The sequence below is a fragment of the Eptatretus burgeri genome, chromosome 5 (genome assembly GCF_056783735.1).
Source record: "Eptatretus burgeri isolate ZD-2024b chromosome 5, Ebu_testis_v1, whole genome shotgun sequence".
NCBI classification, from domain to species: domain Eukaryota; kingdom Metazoa; phylum Chordata; class Myxini; order Myxiniformes; family Myxinidae; genus Eptatretus; species Eptatretus burgeri.
Genome location: NC_140965.1, coordinates 12,210,924 through 12,228,123, shown reverse-complemented (window position 1 = coordinate 12,228,123; position 17,200 = coordinate 12,210,924). Strand labels below are relative to the sequence as shown.

Genomic DNA, 17,200 nt, shown 5'->3' with positions numbered 1-17,200 from the left:
CCTTAACTGCCATGACTTCCATGCATTCACATGCAGCAACTGACCACAAGTTCCATAATTTCTGGGAGCCTTGTTGAGGCAAGTTCCCCCCCAAAAGTTAGAGCAGGAATTTGGAGTTTTGCCATGGTACGAGCAAACAATTGCCAACTCTTGCAAAATAAACTGTGGGATCTTATCATCCACCAGCAAATGCTGGCCCAAGGGATCCCATGTTAACATTCCATCCAAACGAGTGGATGGTGCACTCAATTATGCAACACCCAATCGGCAAAACACCAAGGCAACAGCGAATAATAAAATTTTGAATTAAACCCGGATGAAACTGTGCAAAGGAGAGTAGGCCGACCCTATGTCTGAGCTATTCTGCAAACTCCATTGTCTGAGATATGCTGCCACACACCATTGGCGTGAATGATCAACATTTGATAAAAGCAATAATCATCAACACTACCAGAGCCCAGTGAATCTGGGCAAATGTATGGAAATAAAGCGTCATAAAGTTCTTACCCAGCTCGTTTGGTCTCCAGCAAAGTGAGGAGCACCTGGATGCCATTAACAAGTGCAGATTCATTCTTCTGCCCATCAAACATGTTTCCCACAAGTTTCTTAATTGTCTCCTCTCTGCAGAAACAAAGCAAATGTTTGTTCACAAACAATGATGAGTTGGAGGAACGGGAGTGATACCAGTGCTTTTTCACACATTATAAGTGTTGTGCTCGACAATGAAGCAAACATACACCATAATTTCCTCCCTATGCCCACCAAACATGTAATGCACGAGCGAGCAGCCAATAACATACTTTTCCAAGGTGGTGAGCAATGGGTCAGGCTCTGGGTTTTCTTGAATTGGGATGATCTGTTCTCGGCTCAGGCGAATAATGTCGCACAGCGACTGAGAAGCGTTAGAATGCCTCTACAACAAGAACAGCACAATGCACAGGAAGTCAACGTGGCTGGATGACAGAGAGGAAGTAAATGACTACCAAGCATATCTCATTGTGTCAGAAACTACACTTGCTAAAATCACGACTCACACGATTTTTGTGTGCACTGCTTTTGCAGTTTCTGTGGATGGACATCATGATCCATGTAACTGCCACTTATGCTTGTACTTGGGCATTTCAATCGATGCTAGCTGCTGACAGTTTACAGCTTCCATAAATGTTAAGGGTGTAATGCTGGTATACATGCAATGCATTATAATAAAAACTAGAAGGGCACTCGGTAGAGTGCATACCTCCGCCAAGCAATGCCGAGTCCACTAGAACATATCAGGCACAATACATTTTTGAAATATCATGCTGGATATCATTTTTGGCACTCTCAATGGTGAAGAATCACATTAAAAATTAAAAAATTCTCATGTCCGGATCTGGACTCGGATCGTCACCAAAATCGAATTAGTTCGTCCTTGTCACACACCCAACCTGTCCACCATGTTTAATCCAAATATGTCCACAACTTTTTGATATATCATGCTATATATCATTTTAGCCCCATCTCTCAATGGTGAAGAATCACTTTAAAAATTAAAAAAAATTTCGTATCCGGATCTGAACTCGGATCTTCACCAAAATCGAATCAGTCATCCTTGTCACACACCCAACCTGCGCACAAAATTTCATCCGAATCCGTTAACAACTTTTTGAGATATCCTGAACACAAACAGACAAGCAAACAAACAAACAAAAGTGAAAACATAACCTCCTTCCACCTTTAGTGGCATTGGTAAAAAGTAGTGAAGATGCCATCATTTAGGATAATGGACTTTTAAGTTTAAAAAAATGTGTACTTCAACTACTTGGCCTTAAAACATCCAAAATATGACCTCCACTCACTCAGCAGACATAGGAGAGAAAGCACGACATGATACACTCACATCATCATGTTGTGAAACATGGATGAGGTCGATAAGCCGCTGAATTAGCCTTTGCTCGTTCAGCCACTGTCGAGGAAATGCAATAAAATAAGCAAAATGCAGTTGACAGAATGCGTATTGGTTTCCACAAGTTTCAAATTCTTAAAATCAAATCACCATAGCCAACATTAAAATGTTTCAAACATGTTTGGGCAATGATTTAAAGATGAGTGTTTATTCCCTCACATGTTCAATTTCCTTTTTTTTTAATCCCAACAAAACCGAAGTTTTCATTCTTGCATTTGTCAATTTTCCACAAATTCCATTGATTAATACAATTACAGCAGCATTGATAAAATAATGTGAAATACAGCACCTTCAGAAGGTATTCACCCCCCCCCCCACTTGACTTTTTCACATTTTGTTGTGTTAAAGCCTGAATTTAAAATGGATTAAATTTAAAATATTTCACACCGATCTACACAATATACCCCACAATGACAAAGTGAAAACATGCTCTTGGAAATTTTTACAAATTTATTAACAATGAAATACAGAAATATCAAATTTACATCAGTATTCAGACCCCTGAGTCAATACTTTGTAGAAGCCCCTTTGGCAGCAATTTCAGCTTCGAGTCTTCTTGGGTATGTCTATGAGCTTTGTACATCTAGATTTGGGGATATTATCCCATTCTTCCTTGCAGATTTACTCAAGCAGACATGCACTTCCAACTGTGGGACCTTATATAGAAAGGTGTGTTCCTTTCTAAATCACATCCAATCTATTGAATTGGCCAAAGGTGAACTCCAATCAAGTTGTAGAGACATCTCAAGGATGATCAAAAGAAAAGTGGATGCACCTGAGCTCAAATTGGAGTGTCATAAGCAAGGGGTTGAATACGTATTGATGCAAACCATTTCAGCTTTTTATTAGCTCACCTGGAACGTAGTTCCGGGAAGCTTAATGGGATGGCACATCGTCCAATGGTCAGTCCGTCCGTCCACAAATACTTGCAACTTCTTCTCTGATACTACACATACAATTTCGATGAAGCTTTACGACAATGTTCATCACCGTGTATGGACCAAAGTTTGTTCATGGCATTAAAAAAAATAATGATAAAATGAATTAAATCAGGCCTGAAGGGAGTTTACTTTCATTCACTCACTCCAGCTTACAATTAAGAATATTAACACATATTGACATTGAGCAAATCGACCTCAACAATCAGCTTTCCAGACATCAGTATATTATAGTATATTAGATGCAAGATGAACCTGCAACAGATAGAGGCCACCAACCTGCCTGTGATGTGAGAGCAACTGACCTCGTTGTAGGAGATGCCAATAATGTTGAGTTTTTTTTGGGTTCCATAAATCATGGAGCGGCTGATGTGATGCTGGGGGCTGGCCCATAGGGGAGAGCAGTACTCCGTTGAGATAGGACAAAGGCCTTTGTAGGCTCAGAGTCGTTCTGATATTTCAAGGGAAGTCTTGGAAGAGTGGAGGTTGCTCAGTCTGCGGCTGGCTGTGAAAGCCAGCTTTGCTTGTATAGTTGGCCGAGAAGAGGTGACGGTGGCTGATGGTGAGGCCTATAAGTTAGAAACTGATCATCTTCCAGATGGTGATTATGGAAATAGATTGTTGGATTTATTTGATGTTTCTTCCAGAATGACAGGATGAGACTGAGAATTTTCAGGATTGAAGGACATTGCAATATGCTTACCCCAACAGAGCACGTGGGCCATTTTGTGTCGTATACAAAGGGATAAATCCTTTAATATTTTGTTTTGTGTCACTTAGTAAATTTTCTTGTCCATTGAAGATTGGGTACAATTCAGTTTATTTCTCACTGTGACTGCTTCAGTAAATAGTCAAGTATGGCGCTGTCTGGAGTTGTTTGTTTTCCCATTTATAAATAAGACAAAACAATAAGTTGGTGTCTTGTGTAATCTGACGTATTTGTTTTGGGGGGAGTGGTGGGGTTGTATACCAGTAAGCTTGTTTACATTCGTACTGTTGTCTCGTAAAAATGTAAAGGCAGATAATCAAATTTTAATGAGTTCGCATACTTGTATAATAATTTTTTTTTTACTCTGCCATTTCATCAAAATGTCTCGAACTCTTTTAACAAGGTAGGGGTGTGTGTGTTGTGTGTGCTGTGTGTGTGTGTGTGTGTGTGTGTGTGTGTGTGTGTGTGTGTGCGTGTGTGTGTGGGTGTGTGTGTGTGTGTGTGTGTGTGTGTGTGTGTGTGTGTGTGTGTGTGTGTGTGTGTGTGTGTGTGTGTGTGTGTGTGTGTTGTGTGTGTCCATCCTCCATAACTCCGAAACCTAGCGGCCCCAAACTTTGCATGCATACTCAGGGAACTCCATGGACAGAATTGACTAATTTGTGGTTATAAGAAGTTTGACGAAAAATCTAACTTGGATGATGGAGGCTGGAGTCAGGAATGGAGGAAGATGTCTCAACAACCTCAGGTATGCTGATACTCTGCTGGCAGAAAGCAAAGAGGACTTGATGAAACTGCTGCAGACAGTGAAGAAGGAAAGTGAAAGGCTCATCTTTCTTCAAACCTTAAAAAAAGACTAAATATAGTCAACTGAGAAGATCTATGTGTTCTAATTGGGAGACTTATCACATGGAAACAGTGGAAAGTTTCATCTTCCTGGGAGGTAAAATTGAAATGAATGGAGAATGTAGAGGATCAATTAATAGACTGGGGAGAACATTGGGGAATGAAAAAACATTTTTTTGGGAGAACACTGACAAAAATGTCAGGATTGAAAAAGATCTGGAAAGACAAAGATGTGACATTGCAAACCAAGGGGAGGCCGGTGATTGATCTGGAATTTACAGTTGCAAGGTATGGATGCGAGTCATGGACGGTGAAAAAAAGGAAGAAGATTAACACTTTCAGAGACGAATGTTTCCATTTCCATGAACTGCAAGAAGAACTAGCATCCGTTGAAGACAAAGTCTTCGATATCCCCCGCCATAGTAAATGAGGATTAACAAACTTATATTCCCGAAGCGTATGCAATACGTATGTGAAGTTTCCCCTTGATCTGACCAGCTGTTCTGGAGAAGATGTTTGAAGGTTTTAGGGTAAATTCAATATGGCCACCAAACCATGTGACCTATCAATTAGAAATTAACAAACTTCTGAAAGGATGTTTTGGGGAAAGTGTATGTGAACTTTTGCCTCAATCTGTCCAGCCGTTCTGAAGAAGAAGATATTAAAATTTTATTAATTTTCAATCCAAGATGGCTGACGAACCATGTGACCTATGACATCATAAATTTACATTCTGCCTCCAATCCTCCAGTGGAATACGTGTGTGAAGTTTCGTGTTAATCGGATGAGGTGTGTTTTTCTATCTAAGATGGCCGCCAAACCATGTGACTTGTGATGTCATAATTTTTACTATGTATGCAGACATGATGGAAGATGATAGTTGCAAATTTTCGCTTCGTTAGGTTATGCGATTCCAGAGAAAACATTATTTAATATTTTTCTTGAATCCAACATGGCTGCCAAACCATGTGACCAATCTATCAATTAGAAAATATCAAAAGGCACCAGTTCACCATTTGCTTCATATGTGTACCAAATTTCGTAAATACATCTTGAGGGGATTTGTAGTTAAGCTACGGAAACGAAATGTGATGGACGGACGGATGGACGGAAGCCATTTCGATATCCCCCGCCAACTTCATTGGTTGGCGGGGGAAAATAAACAAATCAGTGCTTGAAGAAATAAGACAACCATGTACATTAATTAGAAGCACAAATGCGAAAACAGAAACCGTCATACTTTGGTTGCACATCATGCGTGCAGAAAACGAAAGTCTGAAAAAGTCAAGCATGCTGGGTATGGTTGAGGGAATAAGGAAGAGGCAAAAGTTATATGTGCTCGATGGATGTGGCAAAAGCTGCAAACAAGCTATCTCTTCCAGAGCTTCGGAAAGCAGTGCAGGATAGGGATGTTTGGATTATTGGGTAGTCGATCTAGTCGAAAAAAAAAAAAAAATTTGAGATTTGTTCTTCCCTTATTATCAGTATTTAAAATTACGATTTCAGTTAATACAATGGCGATTTCGATGAAACTTGGTTGATAGGTTCATACCATGACCTAGTTGTGTGCAAATGAGAACCGTTGCTATGGACTCCACCGTTGCCTAGCAAGAGGACTTTGAAATTTTAGAAAAATCATAAAAAAATAATTTTTTCGAAAATCAAAAATCGGGCCACGAGCGACTGTGGGCAGTACATTAAGCCATATTGTCAAAAATTTCCAGCCGGATCCTATGAAAACTGTACGAGTCAGATATACATGAAACTGGTATGGGAGATTCATGGTATGTCCTAGTTATGTGTGAGAAAGAACTGCTGCTATGGACCCCTCCGTTGCCTGGCAACGGCCGAAAAACCTCTAAATGTGGGGGTATTTTCACAAAAGAAAATCTGCAGCATTAACCCTTGAATCATGAATTTTCTTGTGCTTAATCCTCAGGTCATTCCCATCGGACGGGCCCAACGCGTCAGGTTCAATTGGGTAGTCGACTACCCATGTCCGCCTATCGGCTTGTATATATATATATAAAACTTCCGGGAGGTGTGCCACCCAGCGACTCTTAGCCTCAACACCCCCAATGTGCAAGTATGTCCAATCGTCTCCAAATTTTCCTCAGAAGAGTATTAAACAATGTTAACAATGGCTAGGAATAGGGTTATACATGACATAAAGGTCACGATTGGGCCGTATGTGTGTCAGGGCAATATCGCACATCACACTTGAAGCCGTGGAAGCCTGTTGTTGGCGCAGTGGTGAGGGCAGTGGCTTGGGACCCAAAAGGTCCTGAGTTCAAGCCCCGTTGGGACACTGAATTAATATATGTATACATGTATATGTATGGATATTGTATGTATGTATATATATATATATATATATATATATATATATATATATATATATATATATATATATATATATATATATATATATATATATATATATATATATATATATATATATATATATATATATATATATATATATATATATATATATATATATATATATATATATATATATATATAACCAAGTCGAAAACACCAGGGGGTTGACTCAGCCTGTCATCCTTCCGAGGTCAGCGAAATGAGTACCAGTTGTACTGGGCTCGGTGTATGCCCCGGTTAGAATAGGTGTACCATATCCCTGTGTGTCGTAAGAGGCGACCAGGGTTGCGTCAGGAAGGGCATCCGGCGTAAAACCCTATGCCAAATCATTATGCGGACAACAAAACGATTATCCATACCGGATCGGTCGAGGGCCGGGTTACCAACAACCGCCACCGGGACCGGTGGTCAGCAGGGTACCAGTGGAAATTGTGCGACTGCTTTTTTTTTTTGTATACCTTGGTCGAGGCTCGTATGAGAGCTAACACACAACTCACAGCAAGGAGGCATGAGACAAGAGGGGCGGGAGTGGAAGGGACAAAACAGTGGGGAACAGACACATTAGGTGAACTGTGGAAGGGAGAGGGATGGGGATGGGACGGGGAACATGGCGAAGAGAAGATGGACATTTCAGGGACTTTCAGGAAGGAAAGCAGGAGAAATGAAGGAAGTGGGCTTGGGTGGATTATCGGGGGTAGAAAAGATCGAGGATTTGGATGGGGGAAGATAAGAGGTGGTGGTGAACAGCTATTTTGAAAGCCTGGAGGGAAGAATGGGAAAGAATAGAGTGAGGAAGTTTATTCCAAAGGCAGGAAAAAAGAGGAATGAAAGAGTGAAGATGAGCAGCGATTCGTGATTTTGGTAGTTTTACCAGAAGGGGGTTGTTGGCGGACCTTGAGCGCCCTGTGGAAATGTGGTGGGGACAAATCGCAGAGAGAGCAGGGGGGGCAAGGCTGGAGAGGAGTCTGTAGAAGACAGAAAGACCACCGACCAACCTGCGGTGATTGAGTGAGAGGCCCAAAGACTCAGCTTCTTTGCGGGAGATGCCGATGATCTTAAATGCCCTGGTTTCGACAGCGTGAAGCCGAGAAAGGTGGGAGGCAGGAGCACCAGCCCAGAGGGGAGAGCAGTACTCCATCAGGCTACGGACAAAAGCTTTGTCAGTGGTCAGGAGCTCAAGAGGGCCGAGGAAGGACTTAGCACGATGGAGGATTCCCAGTCGGCGACTGGCTTTTGGAGGCAAGGTTGGAAATGTGACTTTCCCAGGAAAGGTCATGGCAGATAGTGAGACCGAGAAGCTTGAAAGAAAAGACTTCTTCCAGAGGATTGTTGAGAAAGTGGATGGGGGGGTTTTGTAAACGGTCCTTTCGAAGAGACATAGTGAGAGTGTGAGATTTGTCTGGATTGAAAGACATATTCCACGTGTTGGACCAGTTTGTGATTTTATCCAGATCTGCAGTGAGCGAAGAAGCTGCTGCTTGCCGGTCTGAGGGATGACAGATGGTATGGCAGAGGGTGGAGGCTGCTGGGCGAAGGAGGAGAAGGAGACGGGGAAGGCGAGTCCGGAGGCAGTGGGAGAGGGGGAAGGGTAGAAGTGTACAGGTGAGAGTTGGAACTCTGAATGTTGGGACGATGACTGGCAAAGGGCGAGAGTTGGCAGAACTGATGGAGAGAAGAAAGGTGGACATACTGTGTGTACAAGAGACCAAGTGGAGGGGGAGTAAGGCTAGGAGCATTGGAAGTGGTTTCAAACTGTTCTTCCATGGTGTGGATGGGAGGGGAAATGGTGTTGGGGTAATCCTGAAGGAAGATTATGTCAAGAGGGTATTGGAGGTGAGGAGAGTGTCTGACCGAGTGATGAGTGTGAAGTTGGAAATTGAAGGGGTGATGATGAATGTCATCAGTACATATGCCCTACATATGGGGTGTGAGATGGAGTATAAAGAAGATTTCTGGAGTGAGTTAGATGAAGTGGTGGAGAGTGTATCCAAGGATGAAAGAGTGGTGATTGGAGCAGATTTCAATGGGCACGTCGGGGAAGGGAATAAAGAGGATGAGGAGGTGATGGGTAGGTACGGTCTCAACAAGAGAAATGTGGAAGGGCAAATGGTGGTAGATTTTGCAAAAAGAATGGAAATGGCAGTGGTAAATACGTTTTTCAAGAAGAAGGAGGAACACAGGGTGACATACAAGAGTGGAGGAAAGTGCACACAGGTGGATTACATCTTAAGCAGGAGATGCAACCTGAAAGAGATTAGTGACTGTAAGGTGGTGGCAGGGGAGAGTGTAGCTCGACAGCATCGATTGGTGGTCTGTAGGATGACATTAGAGGTGAGGTTGAGGAAGAGAGTGAGGGCTGAACCAAGGACCAGATGGTGGAAGCTGAAGGAGGAAGACTGTTGCGTGAAATTTAGGGAGGAGGTGAGACAGGCGTTGGATGGTGGTAAAGATGGGTGGGATGATTGGGCAACGACAGCAGAAGTGGTGAGGGAGATAGCGAGGAAGGAAGATAAGGAGACCTGGTGGTGGAACGAGGAAGTACAGGAAAGTATAAGGAAGAAGGGGTTGGCGAAAAGGAAGTGGGATAGTCAGAGAGATGAAGAAAGTAGGGAGGAGGACAAGGAGTGGCGGCGAAAGGCAACAAGAGAGGTGGCAAAGGCCAAGGAAAAGGCATATGACGAGCTGTCTGAGAAGTTGGACACAAAAGAAGGGGAAAAGGATCTATACCGATTGGCAAGACAGAGGGACCGAGCTGGGAAGGATGTGCTGCAGGTTCGGGTGATAAAGGACGCAAATGGGAATGTGCTGACGAGCAAGGAGAGTGTGTTGAGAAGGTGGATGGAGTACTTTGAGGAGCTGATGAATGAAGAAAATGAGAGAGAGAGAAGGTTGGAAGAGGTGGAGATAGTGAATCTGGAAGTGGGGTGGATCAGTAAGGATGAAGTGAGGACTGCTATGAAGAGGATGAAAAGTGGAAAGGCGGTTGGCCCAGATGATGTACCAGCGGAGGAATGGAAGTGCTTGGGAGAGATGGCAGTGGGGTTGTTAACCAGATTGTTTCATAAAGTCTTGGAAAGTGAGAGGATGCCGGAGGAGTGGAGATTAAGTGTACTGGTTCCGATTTTTTTTTTTTTTTTTTTTTTTGTATACCTTGGTCGAGGCTCGTATGAGAGCTAACACACAACTCACAGCAAGGAGGCATGAGACAAGAGGGGCGGGAGTGGAAGGGACAAATCATTGGGGAACAGACACAGGTGAACTGTGGAAGGGAGAGGGATGGGGATGGGACGGGGAACATGGCGAGGAGAAGATGGACATTACAGGGACTTTCAGGAAGGAAAGCAGGAGAATTGAAGGAACTGGTCTTGGGTGGATCACCGGGTGTAGAAAAGATCGAGGATTTGGATGGGGGAAGATAAGAGGTGGTGGTGAACAGCTGTTTTGAAAGCCTGGAGGGAAGAATGGGAAAGAATAGAGTGAGGAAGTTTATTCCAAAGGCGGGAAAAAAGAGGAATGAAAGAGTGAAGATGAGCAGTGATTCGTGATTTTGGTAGTTTTACCAGAAGGGGGTTGTTGGCGGACCTTGAGCGCCCTGTGGAAATGTGGTTGGGACAAATCGCAGAGAGAGCAGGGGGGACAAGGCTGGAGAGGAGTCGGTAGAAGACAGAAAGACCACCGACCAACCTGCGGTGATTGAGTGAGAGGCCCAAAGACTCAGCTTCATTGCGGGAGATGCCAATGATCTTATAAGCCCTGGTTTCGACAGCGTGAAGTCGAGAAAGGTGGGAGGCAGGAGCACCAGCCCAGAGGGGAGAGCAGTACTCCATCAGGCTACGGACAAAAGCTTTGTAAGTGGTCAGGAGCTCAAGAGGGCCGAGGAAGGACTTTGCACGACGGAGGATTCCCAGTCGGCGACTGGCTTTTGAGGCAAGGTTGGAAATGTGACTTTCCCAGGAAAGGTCATGGCAGATAGTGAGACCCAGAAGCTTGAAAGAAAAGACTTCTTCCAGAGGATTGTTGAGAAAGTGGATGGGGGGTTTTCTAAACGGTCCTTTCGAAGAGACATAGTGAGAGTGTGAGATTTGTCTGGATTGAAAGACATGTTCCACGTGTTGGACCAGTTTGTGATTTTATCCAGATCTGCAGTGAGCGAAGAAGCTGCTGCTTGCCGGTCTGAGGGATGACAGATGGTACGGCAGAGGGTGGAGTCATCGGCAAAGAGAAATAGAGGATTTTCCAGAGAGTCCGAGAGATCATTGATGAAAACCAGAAAAAGAACAGGGCCCAGAACGCTACCTTGAGGAACTCCAGCCTGCACAGGAAGAGGGGATGAAAGAACTCCATTTAGGGCCACACGTTGACTGCGACAGGAGAGGAAGTCTGCGAGCCATGAGTGGAGATGGCCTTGAATACCATGGGAAGAGAGTTTGGTGAGTAGGGCAGGGTGCCAGACTGTGTCAAAAGCACGTGATATGTCCAGGGATACGGCTCGGATTTCCTGTCTGGCATTGAGGACCTCCATCCATTGATGGGAGAGCAGTAGCAGCATATCTAGGGTAGAGTGACCTGGTCTGAAACCAAATTGATGATTGGAAATCAAGCCATTGGAGAAGAGGAAGGATTTCATGTCTGAAGCGATGATGGATTCCATAACCTTGCTGATGATTGGGAGAAGGCTGATTGGTCTATAGTTACAGGGATCTGTTTTTGCACCTTTTATGCAGGGCAGTGATGTTAGCAGATTTCCAAGCAGATGGCAGATGACCTTGGGAAAATGAGAGGGTGAATAGAACAGAGAGAGGGTGAGCAAGAGCAGAAGAGCAGGCTTTGAGGACACGTGGGCTGATGCCGTCTGGACCGGTTGCAGAATCTGACTCGAGGTTTGAAAGCAAGCTCTCCACCTTGTCAGGAGAAAAGGATACAGAGTCCAGGGACAGTTGGGTGCGACTGGGTAAAGTGTGTAGAGATAGTGATGGGTTTAGGACACAAGATTTAGCTGCAAACACCGAGTTTAGACATTCAGCTTTATCACGTGTGGAATCAGCAGTGCGGCCATTTGAGGTAAGGGAGGGGATGGAGGGGGAACATACACCAGAAACAGATTTGATTAAACGCCACCAGGATTTTGAGGAGGGAGAGAGGTTTGAGAGTTCAGACTTGAGATGAGAAAGATGTTGTTTTCTGGCTCTCCTGAGGGTAGATACACACTTGTTCCGAGCTTTGTGGAAAGAACTGAGATTGCCCTCAGTTGGGTTTGCTTTCCATGAGGCAAAGGCAAGTTGTTTCAGGACAACTGCCTCGCCACAAACTTCAGTAAACCAAGGGCGGGAGGAAGGGTAAGACAACTGAACACGAGAGGGGATAAATCTGTGCATGAGGGAGAGCAAGTTTCTTTGAAAGAATTCCCAGGATGAGTTGATGTTTGAGAAAGTAGTGATAGGAGACCAGTCTGTAAGTTTGATGGCTGCTCGGAGACCCTGCCAGTCGGCTTGAGTGAAATGCCAGACTCGACGGCGGTGAGGTGGTTCTCTGATAACAGCCAGAGAGATGTCCACTTTAACAAGGACGTGGTCAGAAGAACCAATTGGAGCAAAGGAAGAGCAGCAGATATTGTCAGGGAAATTTGTCAAAAAAATTTTCAAGAATAAGGGTGATGTACAGAGCTGTGAAAATTACAGAGGGATAAAGTTGTTAAGCCAGACCATGAAGGTGTGGGAAAGAGTAGTTGAAGATAGGTTGAGAGGATAGGTGACGATCTGTGAGCAGCAATATGGGTTTATGCCAGGAAAGAGCACCACTGATGCGATGTTTGCTTTGAGAATGTTGATGGAGAAGTATAGGGAAGGCCAGAAGGAGTTACATTGTGTGTTTGTGGATTTAGAGAAAGCTTATGATTGGGTGCCAAGAGAGGAGTTGTGGCATTGTATGAGGAAGTCGGGAGTGGTGGAGAAGTATGTGAGGATCGTGCAGGATATGTGTGAGGACAGTGTGACAGCGGTGAGGTGTGCGATAGGAATGACGGACCGTTTTAAGGTAAAAGTGGGATTGCACCAAGGATCGACTCTGAGCCCTTTCCTGTTTGCAATGGTGATGGACAGGTTGACGGATGAGATCAGACTGGAGTCTCCATGGACGATGATGTTCACGGATGACATCATGATCTGTAGGGAGAGTAGGGAGCAGGCTGAGGCGAGCCTCGAGAGGTGGAGGTACGCACTGGAGAGAAGGGGAATGAGAGTCAGTCGGAGTAAGACGGAGTACATGTGCGTAAATGAGAGGGAGGGTGGTGGTATGGTGCGGTTGCAAGGAGTTGAGGTGGGGAAGGTGGATGGGTTTAAATACTTGGGATCAACTGTCCAAAGTAACGGAAAGTGTGGGAGAGAAGTGAAAAAAGAGAGTGCAGGCAGGATGGAGTGGTTGGAGAAGAGTTGCAGGAGTGATTTGTGACAGAAGGGTAGCTGCAAGAGTGAAGGGGAAGTATACAAGACGGTAGTGAGACCAGCTATGTTGTATGGTTTGGAGGCGGTGGCACTAACAAAAAGACAGGAAGCGGAGCTGGAGGTGGCAGAGTTCAAGATGCTGCGATTCTCGTTGGGAGTGACGAGGATGGATAGGATAAGGAATGAGTATATTAGAGGGACAGCGCAGGTAGGACGGTTTGGAGACAAAGTGAGAGAGGCGAGATCGAGATGGTTTGGACATGTGCACAGGAGGGAAGCGGAGTATATCGGGAGAAGGATGTTGAGGATGGAGCCGCCAGGCAGGAGGAGAAGAGGAAGGCCAAAGAAGAGGTTCATGGATACGGTGAGGGCGGACATGCTGGTGGTTGGAGTGTCACTGGAAGATGTGGAGGATAGAGCGAAATGGAGACGGTTGATCCGCTGTGGCGACCCCTAACGGGAGCTAGCCGAAAGAAGAAGAAGAAGACACTTGAAGCCGTGGCTGGGAAAAAAATCACACACGAGGTCCCAAGATACAAGTTACAAGGAATGAAAAACAGGGGCAATTCACCTGGACGCTCACCTGGTAGAATAATGATACTGAGGAAGAAGTCAATGTGGGACGGAATCAGCAGAATGTATGAATGAACCAAGGTTATAGCAAGTTACTATTTTGGGGGGCAACTCCGACCCGAAAATCCCCTTCGATCCCGATTTTTAAAACAGCGTGAACAAACTTTGGTGCGTCATGGGTTATGAAAGTTGTGGTCAAGTTTCATCGGAATAGTGTGTGTGGTTTGAAAGAAGAAAGCAAATACATATTTTGGGGGGCACCCCACTTACACTCCCAGAGAGCCTGAATTTTCTAACGTAATGAACAAACTTTGGTACATCACGGGTGATGAAGGTTGTGGTCGAGTTGCATCAGAATGGAATATGTATTTCAATATGAGTTTCATCTGAATGGAACAAGTCTTTCAATAGAGATAAACCTCACACCCTCACCATGTCTCTCCAAAAGGACCATCTCGGAATCCCCCCATCATCTACTTTCTCAACAATCCCCTTGAAGAAGTCCTATCATTCAAGCTTTTGGGTCTCGCTATCCACCACGACCTTTCCTGTTAAAACCAAGCCACATCTCCAAACTGGCCTCCAAAGCCAGTCTGGGCATCCTCGACGTGCAGTCTTTCCTTGGCATGCCTGAGCTTCAAACCATTTACAAAGCTTTCATCCACAGTCTGATGGAGGACTGCTTCCCCCTCTGGGGTGGTGCTCCTGCCTCTCACCTTGCTCGACTTCACACTGTGCAAAAAAATCCTTTTAGGATCATTGGCATCTCCCACAATGAAGCAGAGTCATTGGGTCACTCACCGGAGGCAGGTTGGTAGTCTTTGTCTTCTCCCGTCTCCTCGATGAAAAAGTCTGAAAAGAACGTTATTTGACATATCCCTTGCCCCCGCTCCACGCTCTGTCTGTGATGTGTGCCCCCTATATTTCCTCAGGGCACTCAAAGTCCACCAAAATAAAAAAACCCTTTTGGTGAACATGCCAAATTCAAAAATCACCGCTCACCTTCACTCTTTCATTCCTCTTTTTTCCCGCCTCTGGAACAAACTCCCACACACTCTTCAATCCCACTCCTCCCTATATCCATCCATTGGGACCATACTCTGCACAAAGCGTGGGTGTTGCCGAAGCAGTCTCCTGGCCGATTGGGCACAATCCTGGATGGGTCGCCACTCCGAAGGAGAACACTCAAATGATGCAATCATCTCAGCAAGCTGGTACTCATTTTGCCAACCTTGGAAGGATGACAGCCTGAGTCAACCTCACCAAGGATTAATTCAATGGCAGAGCGGGATTTGAACTTGGGACCCGGGAGATCAAGCACGCCATCCTAACCATGAAGCCAACACCAGGCATACTCCCCTCCCTCCAGGTCTTCAAAACAGCTATTCACTACCATCTCATATCTTCCCCCATCCAAAATCTTGATCTTTAACTACCCGCATCAATCCACCCCAAACCCACCTCCTTCAAATTCACTGTTTTCCTTCTTGAAAGTCCCTGTAGTACCATCTTGTTTACCCTGTGTACCCTGCCCCATTCCTCTCCCTACCACAGATATCCTATTGTCTTCGTTCCTCACTATTTTGTGCTTCACTCTCCCACCCCTCTTGAGCCCTGCCTTGTTATGTGTTTCTGTGTGTAAGCTCTTACAAGAGCCTTGACTTGGTATACCAAAAAAAAATGAAATAAAATAAAGAATGCCATGTGTAGTTTCTGAGAGGAAACAAAATGCCTATTTTGGAGAGGCAACCCCTGTAAACCCCCTTAGGGCCCGATATTTTTAATGCCATGAACAAACTTTGGTGCATACAGGGTGATTGATGAAGGTTGTTGTAAAGTTTCATCAAAATCATATGTATAGTTTCAGAGAAGTTGCAAGTATATGTGGACGGTTGGCAAAACGCCATCCCATAAAGCTCCTTGGAGCGATGTAGCAGGTGAGCTACAGATATTTTTTTAACTGGAATGGCACTCTTCGACGTCGTGACGTTGACCAATATGTCTCTGCCCACATTATTATATCACTAGCCGAAACCCCGTCACAGACGGATTCCGTTCCATGAGCCCAATATGACAACCAGTAGTGGCTCTTGAAAGAGCCGGATCCCAGTCGATGTACTCCATGGCCTTACCTAATGAGGCCTACAAAATGTCCTTGTACACGACATTTTTGGTGTACACTACTACTTGTGAAGTAGTCCCCTGATTTGTGCACGTGTCTACTTTGACGTACACAGTGTCAAAACTTCTCAGGTCACAGTACTAAGAAAAACGTGACGTGACCGCTAGGAGCACAAAATTGGTCCTTCAGTATTAATATATAGATAATTCAGAGTTGAAGGTTGACTATTGCAACTATGTGCGATGCAATCTTACAGGTACGAAGTTTCTTTCAGTCCAGGTCACAGTACCGAGAAAAACGTGACGCGACCGCTAGGAGGAGCACAAAATTGGTCCTTCAGTCTTAATATATAGAAGATACAATGTTTCTTGTTACATTTTTTGTGTGAAATTCACATTCTGAGGTAGTCAGCATGTGCAGAAGAGGGTTTTACATTGCAGACGCTATTTTCGAGGAGTGGAATTACACCTCTCAGCGGTGACGGTCTGTCGACGACAGACGTAATGACGTCAGCGAATGACCGATGACGTCATGACGTCCTGACGCCTCTCAGCGGTGACGTCACACGTCGCCATGTAAACGGATGTAAAACGAAAAGTGTTTATTCTGCTTCAGAGTTGAAAGTTGACTATTGCCACGATGTGCCATGCACTCTTACAGGGATGAAGTTTCTTTCAGTCCAGGTCACAGTACCGAGAAAAACGTGACGCGACCGCTAGGAGGAGCACAAAATTGGTCCTTCAGTCTTAATATATAGATTATACACACTTGAACAAAGTTTGATTTAAATCCCTTCAGATGTTCTCAAGTATCACATTTTTACCTGACATGACCTCTGACCTTTGACCTCTTGATGCCAAGATCTCATATGTTCATATATGCATCATAATTTATACTTACACTAAGTTTGGTCAAAATTCTATCACTGGTTCACATTCACACGTTCGCACGACAACAGAATTTTTACCCAACGGGACCTCTGACATTTGACATTTAAGCTATTGACCCAATAATCTAATCCTCTGTTCTTCATTACAAGACCCGCGAGCCACAGGCGACCCCTGGTGGCCTAAATTGCGGCCCCTGAGGTGCGGCCAATAAAACACAAATGTGAAAACACCCCATCATAATCCACCATAAATGCATTCAAACTGACCCAATGGTTTCAAATGAGTGTTCAAATGTGAAGCATAAAAGTAACATAACTGCATCAGAATATGGCAGTATACAAACAATTATGCATCC

At 44.5% G+C, this 17,200-nt stretch overlaps 1 protein-coding gene across 7 annotated transcripts in view; it reads right to left on the bottom strand.

Annotated features, from left to right (window-relative positions):
* LOC147025857 (serine/threonine-protein phosphatase 6 regulatory subunit 3-like) overlaps positions 1–17,200 on the bottom strand; it is a 198,418-nt gene that overhangs the window by 100,489 nt on the left and 80,729 nt on the right. For all 7 annotated transcript variants that reach the window (XM_085880736.1, XM_085880734.1, XM_085880738.1 and 4 more), the window contains 3 exons: positions 1,880–1,945; positions 801–913; positions 508–621 (listed from right to left, as the gene is read on the bottom strand). In XM_085880736.1, coding sequence (XP_085736862.1) covers positions 508–621; positions 801–913; positions 1,880–1,945 — 293 coding nt within the window. The remainder of the gene's footprint in view (positions 1–507; positions 622–800; positions 914–1,879; positions 1,946–17,200) is intronic.